Source organism: Centruroides sculpturatus, unplaced genomic scaffold (genome assembly GCF_000671375.1).
Source record: "Centruroides sculpturatus isolate CEXI.00-Female unplaced genomic scaffold, Cexi_2.0 scaffold24, whole genome shotgun sequence".
Taxonomy (NCBI): domain Eukaryota; kingdom Metazoa; phylum Arthropoda; class Arachnida; order Scorpiones; family Buthidae; genus Centruroides; species Centruroides sculpturatus.
The window spans coordinates 1,506,811-1,525,546 of NW_019384375.1; the positions used below are offsets into that span (position 1 = coordinate 1,506,811).

Genomic DNA, 18,736 nt, shown 5'->3' on the forward strand with positions numbered 1-18,736 from the left:
AAATCTAATCCTTCAAATTCTTCCGCAAATTGTAAATTTTCAACTATTTTTTTTTAATATCGTCAAGTTGACATAGCACATTTTCAACTCCACTTTCCTATTTAATGTACAATATTTGGTTCATCATCATTTATATTTTTGCTTAGGTGATCTAACAATACTTGCTTTTTTTTTTTTCATCATTATTTTTCCATATAAGAAGTTATCCCTGCTATCCTTCACACTGTTTTGAAACTGATTCAGCTCTCAATTGGCAAACAAGACGAATGTGTTTGCACATATTGAATTTGACAGCTGAATCAATGCATGTGCACTTGTACATATGAATGCAATACTTACACTCATACTATCTGACATTACAGTTATTATGATAAGAGAAAATTGTCATAGATATCTGATCCATTTGATGAAGGAATTTTCCATATGTTATCCTCTTTTATAACAAGATCTTTGCATAAACTTAAACTAGTTTTGTGCCTTTTTCTTAAATTGGAAAGCTTGCTGTTGCTTTTCCTTTATGCATGACAATGATTCTATCATGCATCTTATCTCTTAAGAATGTCATTAAAGCATGAATGGCTTTATCTTGACACTTTACTCTCTTTCCTTGTAAATATGTGTGTTTAATGCACTTATGCATATTCCTTATGTGCATATTTGTATTTAGGCCACAATGTTGTCTGTAGCAATAAGCCCAATATTTTTCAGCTTTTTTTCTTAGTTATTTTTAGTTTTAAATTAAGGTTGCTTACCAGTAAGTTGTGATCAGAGCCACAATCTGTGCCAGGATAAGTTTTGGTTTTAGTGATCATAGTCTTGAATCTTTGATTGGTCATGATATAGTCTATTTGATTTCTGATTGTGTTTTTTAGAGTTATCACTAGGGCTTTCCACGTATATAGTCTTCTTTTTGGTTGATCACACCAGGTATTTGCTATTGTTAAGTTGTATTTACTACAGAATTCCACTAGTCTGTCTCCTCTTTCATTCTTTTCTCCTAGACCAAATGGCCCTACAATCTCCAACTCTCTACCCTTGCTGACTTTTGCATTTAAATCTCCCTATAATGGTAATTTCTTGTGATTTAGTGGTTTCCAGTGCATTTTCCAATTCTTTGTAAAATTTTAATGATACATTATATAAAATTAGTCAAAACATTCTGTAGAATAATAAAGGTTTTAAAGAACTTTCAGTATTATATATCAATAATAGAGAGTAAAAAAATAAAAAGTTGTATATANTGATTTAGTGGTTTCCAGTGCATTTTCCAATTCTTTGTAAAATTTTAATGATACATTATATAAAATTAGTCAAAACATTCTGTAGAATAATAAAGGTTTTAAAGAACTTTCAGTATTATATATCAATAATAGAGAGTAATCTTTATTAGTCAAAACATTCTGTAGAATAATAAAGGTTTTAAAGAACTTTCAGTATTATATATCAATAATAGAGAGTAAAAAAATAAAAAGTTGTATATATTTTGAAGTTCAATCGTCATCTTTTGGCTTGCACTATTGCTTTAAATTATCCTGGATATATAAAAATTATTTTAAGGTTAATTTTTTACATACCTATTTATATCATTTTTATAAGTATCCTTAAACTTCATCGAAGTTTAAGGATAAAGGGACAGTGTTCTATAGACATTGTATAGCAGCATTCATAAAACATGTGTTCCATAAATTTTGAAGCCTGGTAACAGCTCTACCTGAACTCATTTATATACTTTAATAATTATAAATAATCACTAAAATGCATAAAAAAACAACATGTACTGGTACATACTATTAAAATAATATAAAACAAAAAACATTTCTTAAGAAATAAATTTTGAACAAATTTCTTGAAAATTATTTGCTGAATTTTCTAGAAATTTGACAAATAAATGATGTATCAAATATGAGAAAATATTAGTGATGCAACAAATAGTATATTCGGCCAAACTATTCAGTTTGATTAATGCACGTACGAAAATTTGCGCGCAAATTGCGTTATGGCAAGGATCGCGCATCCTGATCTCTATTGGCCCACTGTCACTTCGCTTCTCCAGTCACGTTAATTCTTGAGAGTTGTAGCAGACAGACATGAGCGTCTTGGCAGTATGTGATAAGGGATGATATCAAATGTGGATAACAATGAAATGACCTACGTGTGTAAATAATGGAAAAAGAACAGAGAAGGACCGCGATGTGAAAATAAATATGAAATTGAGCTGATAACATAATCGAACAATCGAGGCAGCTTATTGGCGAGAAATTCGTGGCTGTCAATGCCAAATAATTGTTCTCATAGACTTCGGAAAACTAAATGCTTGTAACGAAAGTCACTTAGTGTGCACGGGTGGAAGCCTGGAGCCATTCAGGCTACCAAGCTATCTGGAATCTGTGAAATCATAACTGTGACTTATACCAATGTCATATCTGTCTTTTTTTATGTCCCAAATTGTAAAATGGGAAATTTACGATGGAAAAATGACAAATCAAAAGTATCATTGCATACATATAATACCTATGCACATTATGATGTATGCATAGGCATATGTTCTTTTATATATGAGTATATATAGATGACTAAACTTCATAATAAGTAGGTAGTTTTCATTTGATGTGTTACCTTTTTTTGATCTCTAAAAAAAATAACTTAGTTATATTACTTTTCCTTTAATCTTTTAGATAAATAAGCAAAAAATTACACTTTCTTGAACTTGAAATGTATGTTCAGCATTATTAAAAGTTACCAAAGTGATTAATTTACTGTGCTTTTGTTATTTCTTACTCCTGTTTTTAGGTATTTGCTATTTGGCCAAATAGTGATTAAATATTTGGTATTCGGCCGAATAGCGAATATTAATCGAATATTCATTGCATCACTAGAAAATATCAAAATACAGTATACAAATTGATTCAGACCACTCATCTAAATTTCTGAAATATCAGAAACAAAATCGAACAGTAAAAAGTATATTACTAAAATGCACATAAAGAAAAAAACAAATATTTTTCTTCTAACAGGGATCAGAAATATTTACTACTACTCCTAAAGATTAACTTCAGAATTTTAAATAGAAACAAAAATCTTCATTTAAATTTTGAATTTACTAACTCGCTATTCTATCAAAAGGAGCAACAAAAATTTTTGATGTTTTTATGGATTCTTTACTGTATTCTAACAACAAACACAATTTGCTGTTTGCATTAACCTTCAATACTTTTGAAGTTATTAGATCTAGATGAGTTTTTTCTTATATACCCATGTGTTGTTGACACATGAAAACCTTGTAAGGACCACTACAAGTCAAACAAGTTTTGTGTCAAACGTGTACAGGTTTTTGGCGTATTCATGTTCTGCAAAATTCTTAGAAACATTTGACCAACAGAAATGTTTGTAATCTTACTTATAAGGCATATATAGTTAAGCAGTCCATATTGCTGAGTAAACTTCAAATGACCAAATCTTTTACTTTTTGTTTTTGAGTTTCGTAGTAGCAAATCTAGTAATTACATGTTTACAATTTATAATGAATCTTCACTTGGGAAAATCTTGTGCTACTGTATACAATATTAATTGTTTTTATTGCTCTTGTAAAATTTTATTTCTGGTTCTGATGGATTTTTCATGTCAACAATATGTAATTTGTGTGATCACTTTTCTAATAAAATATGAATAAGCTTAGTTCTATTTTCTGTGTCTAATATTTTTAAAAAAGATCATGCTAATTACATAATTATTTGCACATTAATAAAAGGCTATTTACACTTTTTGATACATTTAATAAAATTTTTGGCTGTCATATATTATCAAAGTGGTATCAAAAATTTTCCAGACTATGCCTTTAAACAGTTACATGTTTATCATCATCAAATCTGGCCACTGTCTCCTTTGTAGTCATCCCTTTAGGAGCATATACAATGATTCCAGTGCCTCTTTCATGACTCAAAGATAACAAGGAGTCAGCTTTGAAAAAGCATGCCAATACTGCTGGTGATTCTGTTTAGATTTGTTGATGCCTTTTTAGTCTTAATTTAATTTTGGGGAATAAAGCAAAGTCAGGAGAATATAAAGGATTTTGGACAACCATCTTGTTTTCTTCCAAAAACTGTGTCATCTTCAACGAGATATGGATGAGCACATTGTCAAGATGCAAAAGCCAATGGTCGTTGCACCACAGTTTCAGTCTCTTTCTTTCACATCATCTCTCAAGCATCTCAAACATCACAGTAAGATTAGAATTGACCATTACACTAAGAGTCCATCAGGTCGGCAATCAGCCTACCCCTCCTGTCCTGATTATGGTACCAGATCACCGATTTGGCACGAAGGTTCACCTAGAATAATGATGTTATTACTTTTTATTTTCTCGATGACATTCGCTAGCTCGTTTACACAGCTTTCATCGTTTTCGTCTGGTGTGAAATAGGCACTTATTATGTATATAGGACTTGGCTGTTGCATGATTGCTACACAAACCCTTTCCAAGCAGAGATGTGGAATTAGTGCAATATCCAGGTTGGGGTTGCAGACAATTATGCTGCATTTGGGTCTAGAGGAAGTGTGGCCCATGAGGACTTGCCAGTTACCAAAATGAACGATCCTGTTGTCAATCGTGTATGGCTCCTGTATAGTTGTTATGTCGCTTTCTGTATCACTCGCTGTCTTAATCAGTAGTGAACAAGCTGCTTTACTTTTTTGGACGTTTAATTGGAGGATTTTGATGGTGGTCCTTTGGCTGCTGTTACATGTCATTTCATTGTTAGACTGTTTGCTGTTTGTATGAGTATTCCGAGTCGTGTTTACTTGGAGGTTACCAGCCATAATTAGTGCGGTTTATCATCTGTTGCTTTCTTTTTTGTAGGATTGGGCAATTTGTGCTGAAGACATTGTGGTGTTCAGAGTGTTTCTTTCCTTCTGGGAGGCTCTCGTTGGCTTGTTTACAGTATGCAAGTCACCGACTTATGACGGCAATCACACTCTTTGTATGGGTGCTTTTTGGTGCAGTGGCTGCATTGCTGGTTGGCGGGCAGTCACGTGCAAAATGGTCAAATCTGCAGCATTGATAACAGCGGACTACTGGGATGAAGTCATCGACATAAATAGTAGAGCATGACAGTCATTCAGTATTATTTATTCGTACAAAGAGTACATTCCCTGTCCCCGCATAAAGCATTACCAGGGAACGAGAATACAGAGTACAATGAGAACACCAAATAAAAATGGTTACAATCAAATACAATTATTACACAAAACAAAATATTTAGCGATACAGAAATGATTGNGCAGGCCAGTCCATTCACTGAATATCATCTTGCTCCAAGAGCTCCTCCACCTGTGCTGTTCGACATGGTTGAGCATTGTCATCCATAAAAATGATCATGACACCGCTGGTAGGCCTTGCGCAGCCTCCTAGTATCGCGATGTAGCATGTCTAGTTCTGTTGTCCACCATGGGACACTTCTCCTGCATAGTACAAAGAGTACATTCCCTGTCCCCGCATAAAGCATTACCAGGGAACGAGAATACAGAGTACAATGAGAACACCAAATAAAAATGGTTACAATCAAATACAATTATTACACAAAACAAAATATTTAGCGATACAGAAATGATTGAGGGTTATAAGACAATAATATAGCAAACATGAAGATAACTAAAATAAAATATGAAAAAACAGAATAATTAAACTAAAATAGGAATAAATAAAATATACAAATATAGAAATATTTACAAAGTAAAGAGGCCCTACAGGGCTGCGCGAGTTAACATTATATAGCGACAGATGCATCACGTGTAGAAGGAACAAGTGGCTGTGAGAAAGTCCATGATGTTAATGAAAAATGGTGGCTTCGTTGATGGAAATGACGCTTTTTGCGAGTTGCTTGAAGGCATAGTAGATGTCTTTGTTGTGTCAGATGTCTGAGAGACTACAAGGCCAGCCAACACCAGAATCCTTAAGCAGTTCAAGCTCTAAACGTTCACGTTCGAAAGCAATACAGATAAACAGGTAGCGCTCGGAACCGTCATCGATATTGCAGGCAGGGCAAAGCCCATTGTCCCTCTGAGCAAAGCATGCCAGATAGCTGGCGAACTAGCCGTGGTTTGTGAGCGTTTGGGAAATATAGTAATTAGGATAATACCAGTCCTTACAGAAAAAATCGTGCAGGTTGGGTATATACCTGTATGTGATATGGTGGTTATGATTGTTCCAGGCAGATTGCCAGATGGAGAGGGACTCCTTCCAAAGAATGTGCCGTAGAGTCCTCTGGCTAATCTTGGCATATGCAATGGGTTTCGCAGCGTCCATATTAGCTTGTTTGGCTAAGCTGTTGGTCCTCTCGTTGCCCACCACACTCCCCTTGATGTGAGTTCCTGTCCGTGGTGAGGGGACTCCCAGAGATGGTTTAGTAACTTCTCTTTACCATCCCTGGGATCTGAACGCCCACCCATGTGTTTGCTGTGCGTGGTCCCGTATGCCGGAAAGGGGGATCCTGGTAGTTGAGGGGCAACTTAACGTCCCCAACACACTGCTTTGGCCCCTGCTTTGAATAAACGGGAGGCCCAAATCAGGCTCCGTTTGAGTCAGTTGGCTGGTCGTTGAGTCATTTGACCTCGGCCTGGAGTCAACTGATTGATGCAGACCGGGCGGACATGTCAGACAAGATGTGCTCTTCTCAACTGTATTGTGATGGTATAGCTCCTGGGAAACCCTGGTGTGACAGTCTATGGGAGTCCCCTATGTGACGGCATCCCCTTGTTGGGCCCCATGGTGGGTGGGGTCACTAGGAGCCGAATAATTAAATATTAATCATGGACCCAAAAAATTCAAAACATTTTGAGAAAGCGACAATATCGACGACAAAAGAAAAGACCTCCAGCCAACCTGCTTACTTAATAGTGCACGCAACTGGAGAAAAACCTTTTGCTAAGTGTTCTCCTTTTTTGATTCAAAAGCTTTTTGAATCAACCATTGGGCATTTAAAAAAAATCCAAAAATTGAGGTCAGGGGACCTACTAGTGCAAACAGCCTCTCCTCAACAAACAACAAAGCTTTCAACTATGAAAACTCTTGGAGACATGGGAATATTAGTCACACCACACAGAAGTTTGAACTCATCACGTGGTGTGATATCTGAGTTTGATTTGATGTCTGAAGACGAATCAGACATTCAGATTGGCCTGTTGGACCAAGGTGTCACTTCTGTCCGACGCATTTTGATTCGTCGAGACGGTAAGTCGATACCCACAAAACATCTAATTCTCACGTTCGACAATCCAACATTGCCATCCTTTGTTACGGCAGGATATCTGCGCTGCCCTGTCCATCCATACGTTCCAAATTCGCTGCATTGCTTCAAATGCCAGCGATTTGGACATTCTCAGACTTCCTGCCGAGGCAAAAGCTTATGTGCACAGTGTGGTACTGAAGGTCACAACAGTACTGAATGTAAAAGTACACCACACTGTGTGAACTGTAAAGATGCCCATCCTGCCTATTCCAGGAAATGCCCTGCATGGCAAAGAGAAAAGGAGATTCAACGGGTGAAAACTGTAAAAAATGTATCATACCCAGAGGCCTGTCGCATGGTCACTCCAAGTGCACCATTGTAGCAGAAGACATTTGCTAGTGTGTTGAAATCCACTAAGACATGTGGGATTCAAACAGATATTTCTGTATCCCTAAGTGAATCTCTTACTCGCCATGCAAAATGCTTATTGATCCCATCTGCACAATCAGAAGAAAAGGAGAACACAAAGACTAAAACCTCTGTAACTAAAACGGGAGTAACAACCAGAAATGTGGGTTATAAAAAAGCCAGTAAGAACCCACTTAACAAACAAAGAGTGAAAGCAGCCCTCTCTAAAGTCTCAAAAAAATCAGAAGCACAATCTATGAGCGAGTTTTCTGACATATCTGATGAAGAGCCTTACATGGAGGTTTCAAAACCAAAGTCACTTCCAAAAGAAAAACCGCCTGTTAAATTAAAGAGGGATACCCACGCAAAGAATGCTGCCTCAAACACATAATGGGTTATAAAATAATTTAATGGAACTATCGTGGTTTCTGCAACAACTTCTCTGACATTAAACACTTGACATCATCTACCTCATCTCTCTGTGTGGCACTCCAGGAAACCCATCTAAAACCTGGAGAAAATATTTCTCTCAAAGGTTTCAATCTTTACCGCAAGGATGATGATAGCCACAACCGAGCCAGTGGCGGTGTGGCTATTTTGGTTTCCAATCGAATCCCATCTTTGCTGGTACAAATAACCACTGATTTACAAGCTGTGGCAGTCAGAATTTCTATTGGAGTAACTGTCACAGTTTGCTGTATATACTTGCCACCAGATGTCAGAGTCAAGGAAGATGAATTGGATGCCTTAGTTGAACAGCTGTCAACACCATTCCTTCTACTGGGTGATTTCAATGGCCACAATCCTATGTGGGGTAGTCCCGACATTAATTGTCGAGGCAGAGCCATTGAATGACTCATAGGCAATCAGCAAATGTATTTATTTAATACTGGAGATGTGACATACTTCCATGCCCCAACAAGAACTTTCACTGCCATTGATCTCTCATTAGCCACTCCGAACCTACTTTCAGCATTTACATGGGAGGTTGGATCAAATCCACTTTCCAGTGACCACTTCCCAATTTTTCTAAAATGTCGAGGCAGAGATAGCTGTGAAACAGCCCGTCCACCACGCTGGAAATTGGAAACAGCCAATTGACTTGTTTTTTCCTCTATGGCCAACATCACGGAGGATATGGTGAATATTGCTGATATCAATGACGCAGTTGAAGTTGTCACTTCCAGTATTATCCGTGCAGCTGAAAAAACAATGGGAAAGACATCAACTAGATATCCAAAACATTTTAAACCATGGTGGAATCAGAATTGTGAGGCAGCATTTAAAGCCCAAAAGAAAGCATGGGGTATTTTCAGAAGATACCCCACTGCGAGAAATTTGGTTGCTTTTAAAAAAGCAAAGGCAAATGCCAGAAGAATTAGAAGGCAAAGCCAAAGGGATGCTTGGAGGAAGTATGTCTCTAGTATAACATCTTCTACTAGCTCAAAAGCAGTAATGTTTACTAAGAATTTCCAAGCTTATAAAGCTCAAAGTGAAAAACAATATTTAAACTTTCACCCCTCATGAAAGTGGATGAAACAGAATGGAATCACGTTAGTTAGGGCTGATAAGTCCAAGGCTATGGTCCTCATGAAGCGCAATACATATGACCAATTGTTGTCGGAGCACATTAAGAGTACCAGATGTGACATTGTGCAAAGGGATACGGTGGACAAACTACAGGCTAGAGTTAAGCGCTTCGCTAACACTAAACTGGCTAAGAGACTAGAAATGAGGAATATTATAGTCGATGCGCCTAATACACCGAAGTTGTTTGCCTTCGCAAAAATCCACAAAGTAGGACAGCAACTACGTCCTGTTATTGATAAGGCCAGGGCGCCAACACATAAGATGAAGTTCGTCCACAAGCTGATCACGCCCTACTTGGAGGATTATTTGTACATGCTGAGTGACCCTGTAGACCTTATAGAGACCCTAAAGAAGATCACCGTAACACCTAAGTTTCTCACAGTATTGGATTTCAAGTCGCTGTTTCCATCAATCCTTCTCTCGCCTGCCTTTTGCGCCATCAGAGATGTACTACTATCTATCATCAACGATAATACGGTACACCAGCAAATTCTGGAGATGGCCCATCTATTGTGTTACAATTCATTCTTCCAATTCAAAGGTAGCGTGTACACGCAAGGAAGAGGAGTCCCTATGGGTTGTCCGATCTCTGGGAACTTATGCGAGATGGTGGTTTGACTACTCGAAGCTAAGGTCCTTCCACACCACCTTCACAACATCATTTTATATAAGAGATATGTTGACGATATTATCATATTATGGAAAGAAATACCGGACATAAAGGCGTTCGTCGACACAATGAATAATAACACATATGGATTAACCTTAGAAATAGAACAAGCGCACCAGACGAATATACACTTCCTGGATATTGATATCAAGGTAGAAGAGTCGGTAATTCACACGGCAGTATACCATAAGTTAGGAACAAAAGGCATATACATACCAGTAGGGTCATGTGACCCACCGCAATATAAAGTGGCACCATTTAAAGCCCTAATTAAGAGAGCACACACACACTCTTCTACCGAGCCAGCCCTACAATCAGAGCTAAGATCTATACAACGAATAGCCGCTGAACACGGATACAGCAAACTCGTACGCAAGTTATGGCATGAGTATCAAAACACAACTCAAGACCTTCCGCTAAGAGAAGAACGACAAGATATGGATAAGATCATTCCGGTCAATTATAATCCGTATATTAGAAGACTATATGGAGAAATAGCTAAAAAGAACCACATACGTATAGCCTACAGAAGGTGCGCTTCGATCTTCAACATCCTAACCAACGGAAAAGATCAACCGGACAAGGATAAGCTGTCAGGGGTCTACAGCATACCGATTATAGATCGCAGATGTGATAAAAACCTTCTGTATGTGGGCTCCACCAAGCGATCCTTAGAGGTTAGACTCAAAGAACACGCTGCTGATATTCAGAAACAAAGGAACACGACGGCCCTAGCAGTATATGCTTCCGATCCAGATATATACCCTGAATTTAAGAAAGCAAGAATTATCCGCACGGCACGTACACTATATCAGATGGCTAGAGGCGGCCAGCATATACTTAGCTAACCTTAAGGATAATCAATGCATCAATTATAAAGAAGAGATTACGTTATCAACAGCCTGGCTAGCGTTTATGAATAGTAATTTATGATAACCCGTTTTGGAGTCGACTGCGCATGACATACAATGACGGAAACGGGAAACGTGCATTCGAACTTACATATTTCGAATTTAAAGTTTTTACGAGCTGCATTTTCCATCAGAGATTCGAAAAAACCTGAAGAAGAACCGTTATAAGGGTTCGAAAACGTTAGTTTTGGTTCGTTTTGGATCGTTAAGAGTTAGTAGACGCACCAGTAACAGGTTAGAAAGAGGTAATTATATTTAGAGATGACTTGTATTTAGCTGGAAGAAGGCCCACGAGCCATTTGAGGTGGTGGCTAGCTTCCTGTAATATGCTGTCCTCCAGCAATTGGATAGCCACAGTTGGGTTGTCCTGGAGTTTCGACTCCTGGGATAATTCAGGTTGTTTCATGATGGAATCAATCCGAATACCAGATACAATACAGTAACAAACAATATTAAGACTAAAATAAAATGTAAAATAGGAAACCGAAAGCGAATACTGAGTGACGATTAATCACGGAAGTTAGAAATTAGAAAATTTAAAAAGGTACTAATGCTATAATTTTAGAAATAATAAACACCAGATGAAAGGCGAATTAAAGCCGATTTGAACGGTATACAACACTGAAAGATGCGGCAAACGAGACCTGAGAAATCGGTCAAGAAAGCCGTCAAATTAGGGTCAGATAGGGGATTGACCTGGCCATGTGCTAGGGTCAATGACCTTTGGCTTCTTTGTTTAAACACTATTTTATATTGGTCATTACTCTTAAACTACTACAAATATCGAGACCAAATTTGCAGGGCAAATAGGCAGCTAAATGAGGAAAGAAATACCCGAAAATGGCTGACACCGGTGGCCCAATAAACCCGCACGACGACCCCTCGATGTTGGTTCCTGTCCGTGGTGAGGGGACCTCCCAGAGATGGTTTAGTAACTCTTCTTTACCATCCCTGGGATCTGAATGCCCACCCATGTGTTTGCCATGCGTGGTGTCTCGTATGCTGGAAAGGGGGATTCTGGTAGTTGAGGGGCAACATAACGTCCCCAACACACTGCTTTGGCCCCTGCTTCGGATAAACGGGAGGCTCAAATCAGGCTCCGTTTGAGTCAATCGGCTGGTCGTTGAGTCATTCTTGACCTCGGCTTGGAGTCAACCGATCGATGCAGACCGGGCGGACATGTCAGTCTAGATGTGCTCTTCTTGACTGCATTGTGAGGGTATAGCTCCTGGGAAACCCTGGTGTGACGGTCTATGGAAGTACTCCATGTGACGGCATCCCCTTGTTGGGCCCCATGGTGGGTGGGGTCACTAGGAGCTGAATTTTTTCTGTAATTATGGATTCAAAAAATTCAAAAAGTTCTTGTGCACCAACAACAAAAACAAACGAAAAAATCTCCACTAATCCAGCGTACTTAGTAGTGCACGCAACCGGAAAAAAACCCTTGGCTAAAGCTTCTTCTTTCTTGATTCAAAAATTGTTTGAATCAACCATTGGACAGTTTAAAAAAATACAAAAATTAAGATCTGGAGATTTACTGGTGGAAACAGCTTCCCCACAACAATCGGCAAAACTTATGGAAACAAAGACCCTAGGAGAAATGGAAGTCACTGTCACCCCACATGCGAGCCTAAACTCATCACATGGAGTAATATCTGAAGATGAATCAGATATTCAGATTGGCCTTTCAGATCAAGGCGTCACTGCTGTCCAACGTATCTCCATTTGTTGGGATAGCAAGTTAATACCAAACAAACATTTAATTCTCACTTTTAACAAGCCGACATTGCCATCTTTTATTACAGCAGGTTATCTGCGCTGCCCAGTTCGTCCTTATGTTCCAAATCCGCTGCGTTGCTTTAAATGCCAGCGATTTGGACATTCACAAACATCGTGTCGAGGGAAAAGCATATGCGCACAGTGTGGAACTGAAGGTCACGACAGTACTGAGTGTACCACTACTCCATGCTGTGTGAATTGCAAAGATGCCCATCCCGCCTACTCTCAAAAATGCCTAGCATGGCAGAGAGAGAAAGAGATCTAGCGAGTAAAATCCATTAACAACATACCATATCCGGAGGCTCGGCGCATGGTCACTCAGAGCACAGCAGTGAAACAGAAAACATTTGCTTCCGTGTTGAAATCCACAAAGACATGTGGGGTTCAAGCTGATATCTCTGTCTCCCCAAGCGAATCTCTTACTCGCCATTCGAAATGCTTAATACTCCCGTCTACGCAAACACCAGAAAAGGAGATCACAAAATGAAAAACACCCCTGCCTAAAACAGGTGTAATTACAAGAAATCTGGGTTCTAAAAAGGCTAGTAAGAACCCACTAAACAAACAGAGAGTGAAAGCAGCTCTCTCTAAATCTAAAAAGTCAGAGGCTCAGTCCATGAGTGAGTTCTCTGATATCTCTGATGAAGAGACTAACATGGAGGTGACCCAACCAACGTCTCTTCTAAAAGGAAAATCATCAGTTAAACTGAAGAGGGACACTTTTTCTAAGAATGCTGCCTTAAACACATAATGGATTATAAAATAATCCAATGGAACCGTCGTGGTTTCCGCAACAACTTCTCTGACATTAAACATTTGACATCAAACATTTGACATCATCTACCTGATCTCTCTGCGTGGCACTCCAAGAGACACATCTGAAACCTGGAGAGGGAATTACTTTAAAAGGATTTGGAATTTACCGCAAGGATGATGATAGCCACAACCGTGCCAGTGGCGGTGTGGCTATTTTAATTTCCAATCATATCTCATCTTTGCCGGTACAAATAACAACAGACCTGCAAGCTGTGGCAGTCAGAATTTTTATTGGAGTAACTGTCACAGTTTGCTCTATATACTTGCCACCAGATATCAGAGTCAACGAAGATGAACTGGATGCATTAGTTGAACAGCTGCCAACACCATTCCTTTTACTTGGTGATTTCAATGGCCACAATCCTATGTGGGGCAGTCCCGACATTAATCGTCAAGGAAGAGCCATTGAACGACTCATAGGTAATCAGCAAATGTATTTATTTAATACTGGAGAAGTGACATACTTCCATGCCCCATCAAGAACGTTCACTGCCATTGATCTATCATTAGCAACTCCGAATCTGTTTTCAGCATTTACATGGGAGGTTGGATCTAATCCACTCTCTAGTGACCACTTCCCAATATTTCTAAAATATCGAGGCAGAGAAAGCTGTGAAACAGCCCGTCCACCACGCTGGAAACTGGAAACGGCAGATTGGCCTGCATTTTCCTCTTTGGCTAACATCACTGAGGAAATGGTCAATACTGCTGATATCAATGACGCAGTTGAAGTTGTCACTTCTAGTATTATACAGGCAGCTGAAAAAACAATGGGGAAAACATCAACAAGATATCCAAAGCATCCGAAACCATGGTGGAACCAGAATTGCGAGGCAGCATTTAAAGCACAAAAGAAAGCATGGGGGATTTTCAGAAGATACCCCACTGCTAGAAATTTGATTGCTTTTAAAAAAGCAAAGGCAAATGCCAGAAGAATAAGAAGGCAAAGCCAAAGGGATTCTTGGAGGAAGTATGTTTCTAGCATAACATCTTCTACTAGCTCAAAAGCAGTCTGGGATAAAATCCATAAAATTAATGGAAAATATGCTTCTCACTCTCTGTCCATGCTGGAAAATAATGGCACAATAATCAGCGATATACAGGATATTGCTGATACGTTGGGTGAAATGTTTTCTTTTTCATCCAGCAATGTAATGTTTAATAGGAATTTTCAAGCTTATAAAGCTCAAAGTGAAAAACAATATTTAAACTTTCATTCCTTATCTAATGAGGAATATAATGTGCCATTCACCAGCACAGAACTACATACTAAGATTTCTCGCTCGGGGATTACTGCTGTAGGCCCGGATAAAATCCACTACAGCATGATTAAAAATCTGTCAAACAACTCCCTTTCTAATCTCTGAATCTGTTTAACAGAATATGGACAGAACATACTTTTCCTGACTCTTGGAGGCTATCTATCATTATTCCCATTCCCAAGCCAGGTAAAGATTTTAAGAATCCCTCTAATTATAGACCAATCTCTCTGACGAGTTGTCTCTGTAAATTTTTCGAGTGAATGGTAAACAGACGTCTAATGTACCTCTTAGAGAAAAAGGAATACTTTTCACCACATCAGAGTGGATTTCGTAGGAACAGAAGTACCACAGACAATTTATTAAAACTAGAAACATCTATACGCGAAGCATTTGTTTGACGACAGCATTTAGTGTCTGTATTCTTTGATATAGAGAATGCTTACGATCGATGCTGGAGATACGGGATACTTCGCGATTTGCATGAATTCGGATTACGAAGTAATATGCCGATTTTTATAAAAAACTTCCTACAGAATCGAAGATTCCAAGTTAGGATGGGCAACACACTATCTAGGCCTTTTATCCAAGAAGGCGGCGTACCTCAAGGTTGTATTTTTTTTTTTTTAACAGATTTAAAAGCCTTTTATTAAAAGATAAAATCAATTTACATTATATATACAGGTGTTTGAAGAACAAAAAATAATAGTTCGATGGTACAGTGGAGAACTTAGCGTGGGAACACGGGCACTAAGCCAGCCAGAAAAATTACAGAGTGTGAGGATGTTGATGTTAAGTTGCCGCGTTATCAAGGGCTCATAGCCTGCCATGAAAGAGTGGTATACATAATGAACCATACCGCGGGTACAAGGGCATTTAGCCAGCTATTACCGAAGGTACATTGTTTAATAATTTTGTCTGTTATGGTTGAGGTTGTTGTTCAGGACTTGGTTTTGCTGTGTGTTACCTCTGAAGCCGCTGAGGTGGGATATGTATATCTCTCGGCTGCATCTGATGGCGTCGCTAACCATGAGCCGTTTCATCATTGCGGCATATTTCCTGGAAATGGCCAGTCTTCTTAGGGTGGCTTTGTTGGCTGGATCATAGCCTCCAAGGGCGCCTATGATGAAGGCAAGTGTGACTCTGTTCCTAATCAAAATTAACAGCATAGCTAACTGTCTTCCTCCCAGTGTGAAACACTCTTTGTATGTGGATGACTTTTCAGATCTCCTGCCAGTCTAGTAACATGAGTTTCATTGAGAGACAACTGCAAACCTCCCTAAATCGCATAGACAATTGTTCCAAGACCAATAGTTTTACTTTTAACACGGAGAAGACCTCGTGCATCCACTTTTGCCAAAGGTGTGGTTTGCACCTGGATCCTGAAATTTATTTAAATGGGGTTAAAATTCCAATTGTGAATGAGGCTAAATTTTTGGGCGTTTTGTTTGACCATAAACTGACATTTTTGCCACATTTGCGCAATTTGAAGAGTAGATGTTTAAAAGCTCTAAACCTTTTAAAGGTCCTATGCTGTTCATCCTGGGGAGCAGACAAATGTTCTATGCTCAGGATTTATAGGGCCCTTGTCCGCTCCAAGCTGGATTACGGGTGCATTGTTTATGGCTCTGCGTGAGAATCTACTCTTCGGATGCTGGATCCAATCCATCATCAAGCTCTGCGTTTCTGCATTGGTGCCTTTCACACCTCTCCTGTACAAAGTCTGTACGTGGATGCTTATGAGCCTCCACTATCACTCAGGATAGAACAGTTGTCTCTCTTTTATTATATTAAGCAGAAATCCCAAACTAAACCTTCAGTTGTTTGTACGGTATCAGATACCCAAATGACAACATCATTTGTAGCTCGCCCAAGCTGTGTCCCTACATTCAATATAAGAATGGAGAATGTAAGCAGCACAATTGACCTGAAAATGGGCAATATTTCACAGCCTGAGGTTGATAGTATACCACCCTGGTCAACTCCTTCAATAAATATTGACTTTAGCTTAAAGCAGTTTCCTAAGGAATCCACTCCAGACTATATCTACATACAGCACTTTGCAGAAGTTCNTTTTAGCCTTTTGTTCGTTCTTGTTTGTTATTAATATGTATATATTTGTTTTTTGTTGCTGTTGCTGTTGTTTATTATTTATTTTTGTCATATGTTTTTTATTTGTGACATTTATAATTATTTACCATTTGTTATGGCGCAGCTTAGCCTATATGGCTCTTGTGCCAAAAAACCATTACCAACCAACCAACCAACCTATTGATCAATATGCCGTATGGCATATCCCGGTGCCACCAAGTATTACCAGGTATATACAGGAAATTACATAGTTTACACTGAAGATTTCGATAACTAATTATTAACGTGTGTACAATTATATATATATATATATATAAGGTTATACACGTGTGCAAAACATTAATAAGTATTAATAAATAAAAAAATGAAAGTAAAATTAAAACATTAATGTTGCTGGAAATGTGACAGTCATAACATCATATAGTTACATGAGGAACATATTTTTTGTTATCTTACGCTACAATTCTGTTTCAGCAGAGGTTTCCTCTTTTCCATTCCCTAAGAAAGACACAGGAGTGTAATCAGTCTAGATAAAAGTTTTTTTTTCCGCTGAAGTGAAACTCCTGCACACTCCAAACCAGGAGACTTATGCAGATCTTATTAGAATATAATCCACTGTCAACAATTTTCCAGAATTAGTTGTCCAACGCCTTTGCTCTTCCTTATAAATCTTGCTGCTAGCATAGCTCCAGGTACAGGGTGGACCAAAAAAAATATACGTATTTCAAACTGATATATTTAATAAACTGTAAGACATACAACTATGGAACTTGGGACACATATTTATGAAACTCTCTAGTTTAGATTACAGGTGTTCCACCAGTCCTCCACCAGCGACAAGAACAATATCACACCGATACTCAAATTCCTGCCATACTCGACTAAGTATGGCAGGAATTTGAAAAGGAACCGGTGTCACTGATGTAATGGCAGTACGGATCCGGTTCTTCAACTCATCGAGGTTCTGTGGTAGTGGAGGAACGTAGACAGTGTCCTTGATGAAACCCCACAGGAAGAAATCACACGGCGTCAAATTTGATGACCGTGGAGGCCAGCTGAAAAGTGCTAAATCGTCAGCTCCTTGACGTCCAATCCAACGGTTAGGAAGAGTTTCATTCAGAAACTGACGAACTTGATGACTCCCGTGAGGGGGTGCCCCGTCTTGTTGAAAAATGAGGTTGTCCTTGTTCAGCCTCAGAAACAACCAGTTTTGCAACATATGAAGATACTGCGGACCGTTAACCGTGTTTCCATCAGAGAAAAAAGGGCCGTAAACAGATGAGCAGGATATAGCACAAAACACATTCACTTTAGGTGAATCTCGAAAATGTTCGTTTTGCGCATGTGGGTTCTGTAGGCCCCAAATTCTAACATTCTGTTTGTTCACCTTCCCACTAAGGTGAAAACATGCTTCATCACTGAACACGATCCGTTCTGAGAAATTGTTATCGTTGTCAATAACATCCTGAATCTGGCCACTAAATTCCACACGTTTATGTTTGTCATCATTATTCAGAGCCTGTAACAGCTGTAACTTGTACGGCTTCATAACTAACCTGCGTCTCAAAACACGCCAAACTGTTGTTTTAGGCAGCTGCAATTCCCGACTGGCACGACGTGTTGATTTTGAAGGGCTACGTTGGTAAGCAGCTTGAATCCGTGCGACATTTTCTTCAGATACACGAGGTCGGCCAGGACTCTTTCCTTTACATACACAACCTGTGTCAACAAACTGACGGTACCATCTGCGAATGTTCCATCCATTCGGAGGATCAATTTCGTACCTCAACCGGAAACGTCTTTGCACTGTAATCACGGAATTACACTTCGCAAGCTCAAGAATACAAAAGCTTTTGTGCTGTGGCGTAGCCATTTTACAACAACTGTGAATACGTCATTGTAACCAAGCACAACTGACATCTGGGGACAAACTAGACAATGCACTCGTTCCTCCGATACCCGCAGCACACCGCTACTATCGATAGTTTA

At 38.9% G+C, this 18,736-nt stretch overlaps 5 protein-coding genes across 5 annotated transcripts; 4 read left to right on the forward strand and 1 right to left on the reverse strand.

Annotated features, from left to right (window-relative positions):
* Positions 1-5,493: 5,493 nt before the first annotated feature.
* On the forward strand, positions 5,494-8,776 carry LOC111616614. Its single transcript, XM_023358009.1, has one exon. The coding sequence runs from the start codon at positions 6,805-6,807 to the stop codon at positions 7,603-7,605; it is 801 nt and encodes a 266-aa protein (XP_023213777.1). The 5' UTR covers positions 5,494-6,804; the 3' UTR covers positions 7,606-8,776.
* A 436-nt stretch (positions 8,777-9,212) lies between these two features.
* LOC111616923 lies at positions 9,213-9,839 on the forward strand. Its single transcript, XM_023358278.1, has one exon. It carries the CDS (start codon positions 9,213-9,215, stop codon positions 9,837-9,839), a length of 627 nt encoding a protein of 208 aa, XP_023214046.1.
* Positions 9,840-9,959: 120 nt separating this feature from the next.
* Positions 9,960-10,739, forward strand: LOC111616934. Its single transcript, XM_023358289.1, has one exon. It carries the CDS (start codon positions 9,960-9,962, stop codon positions 10,737-10,739), a length of 780 nt encoding a protein of 259 aa, XP_023214057.1.
* Positions 10,740-12,138: 1,399 nt separating this feature from the next.
* LOC111616944 lies at positions 12,139-12,846 on the forward strand. Its single transcript, XM_023358297.1, has one exon. The coding sequence runs from the start codon at positions 12,139-12,141 to the stop codon at positions 12,844-12,846; it is 708 nt and encodes a 235-aa protein (XP_023214065.1).
* A 4,706-nt stretch (positions 12,847-17,552) lies between these two features.
* Positions 17,553-18,729, reverse strand: LOC111616964. The gene has a single exon (XM_023358317.1). It carries the CDS (start codon positions 18,618-18,620, stop codon positions 17,553-17,555), a length of 1,068 nt encoding a protein of 355 aa, XP_023214085.1. The 5' UTR covers positions 18,621-18,729.
* Positions 18,730-18,736: the final 7 nt, after the last annotated feature.

Excerpts from the sequence above, each read along its gene's own strand:
- LOC111616614 (XM_023358009.1), top strand. The coding sequence starts at position 6,805 with ATGGACCCAAAAAATTCAAAACATTTTGAGAAAGCGACAATATCGACG.
- LOC111616923 (XM_023358278.1), top strand. The coding sequence starts at position 9,213 with ATGGTCCTCATGAAGCGCAATACATATGACCAATTGTTGTCGGAGCAC.
- LOC111616934 (XM_023358289.1), top strand. The coding sequence starts at position 9,960 with ATGAATAATAACACATATGGATTAACCTTAGAAATAGAACAAGCGCAC.
- LOC111616944 (XM_023358297.1), top strand. The coding sequence starts at position 12,139 with ATGGATTCAAAAAATTCAAAAAGTTCTTGTGCACCAACAACAAAAACA.
- LOC111616964 (XM_023358317.1), bottom strand. The coding sequence starts at position 18,620 with ATGGCTACGCCACAGCACAAAAGCTTTTGTATTCTTGAGCTTGCGAAG.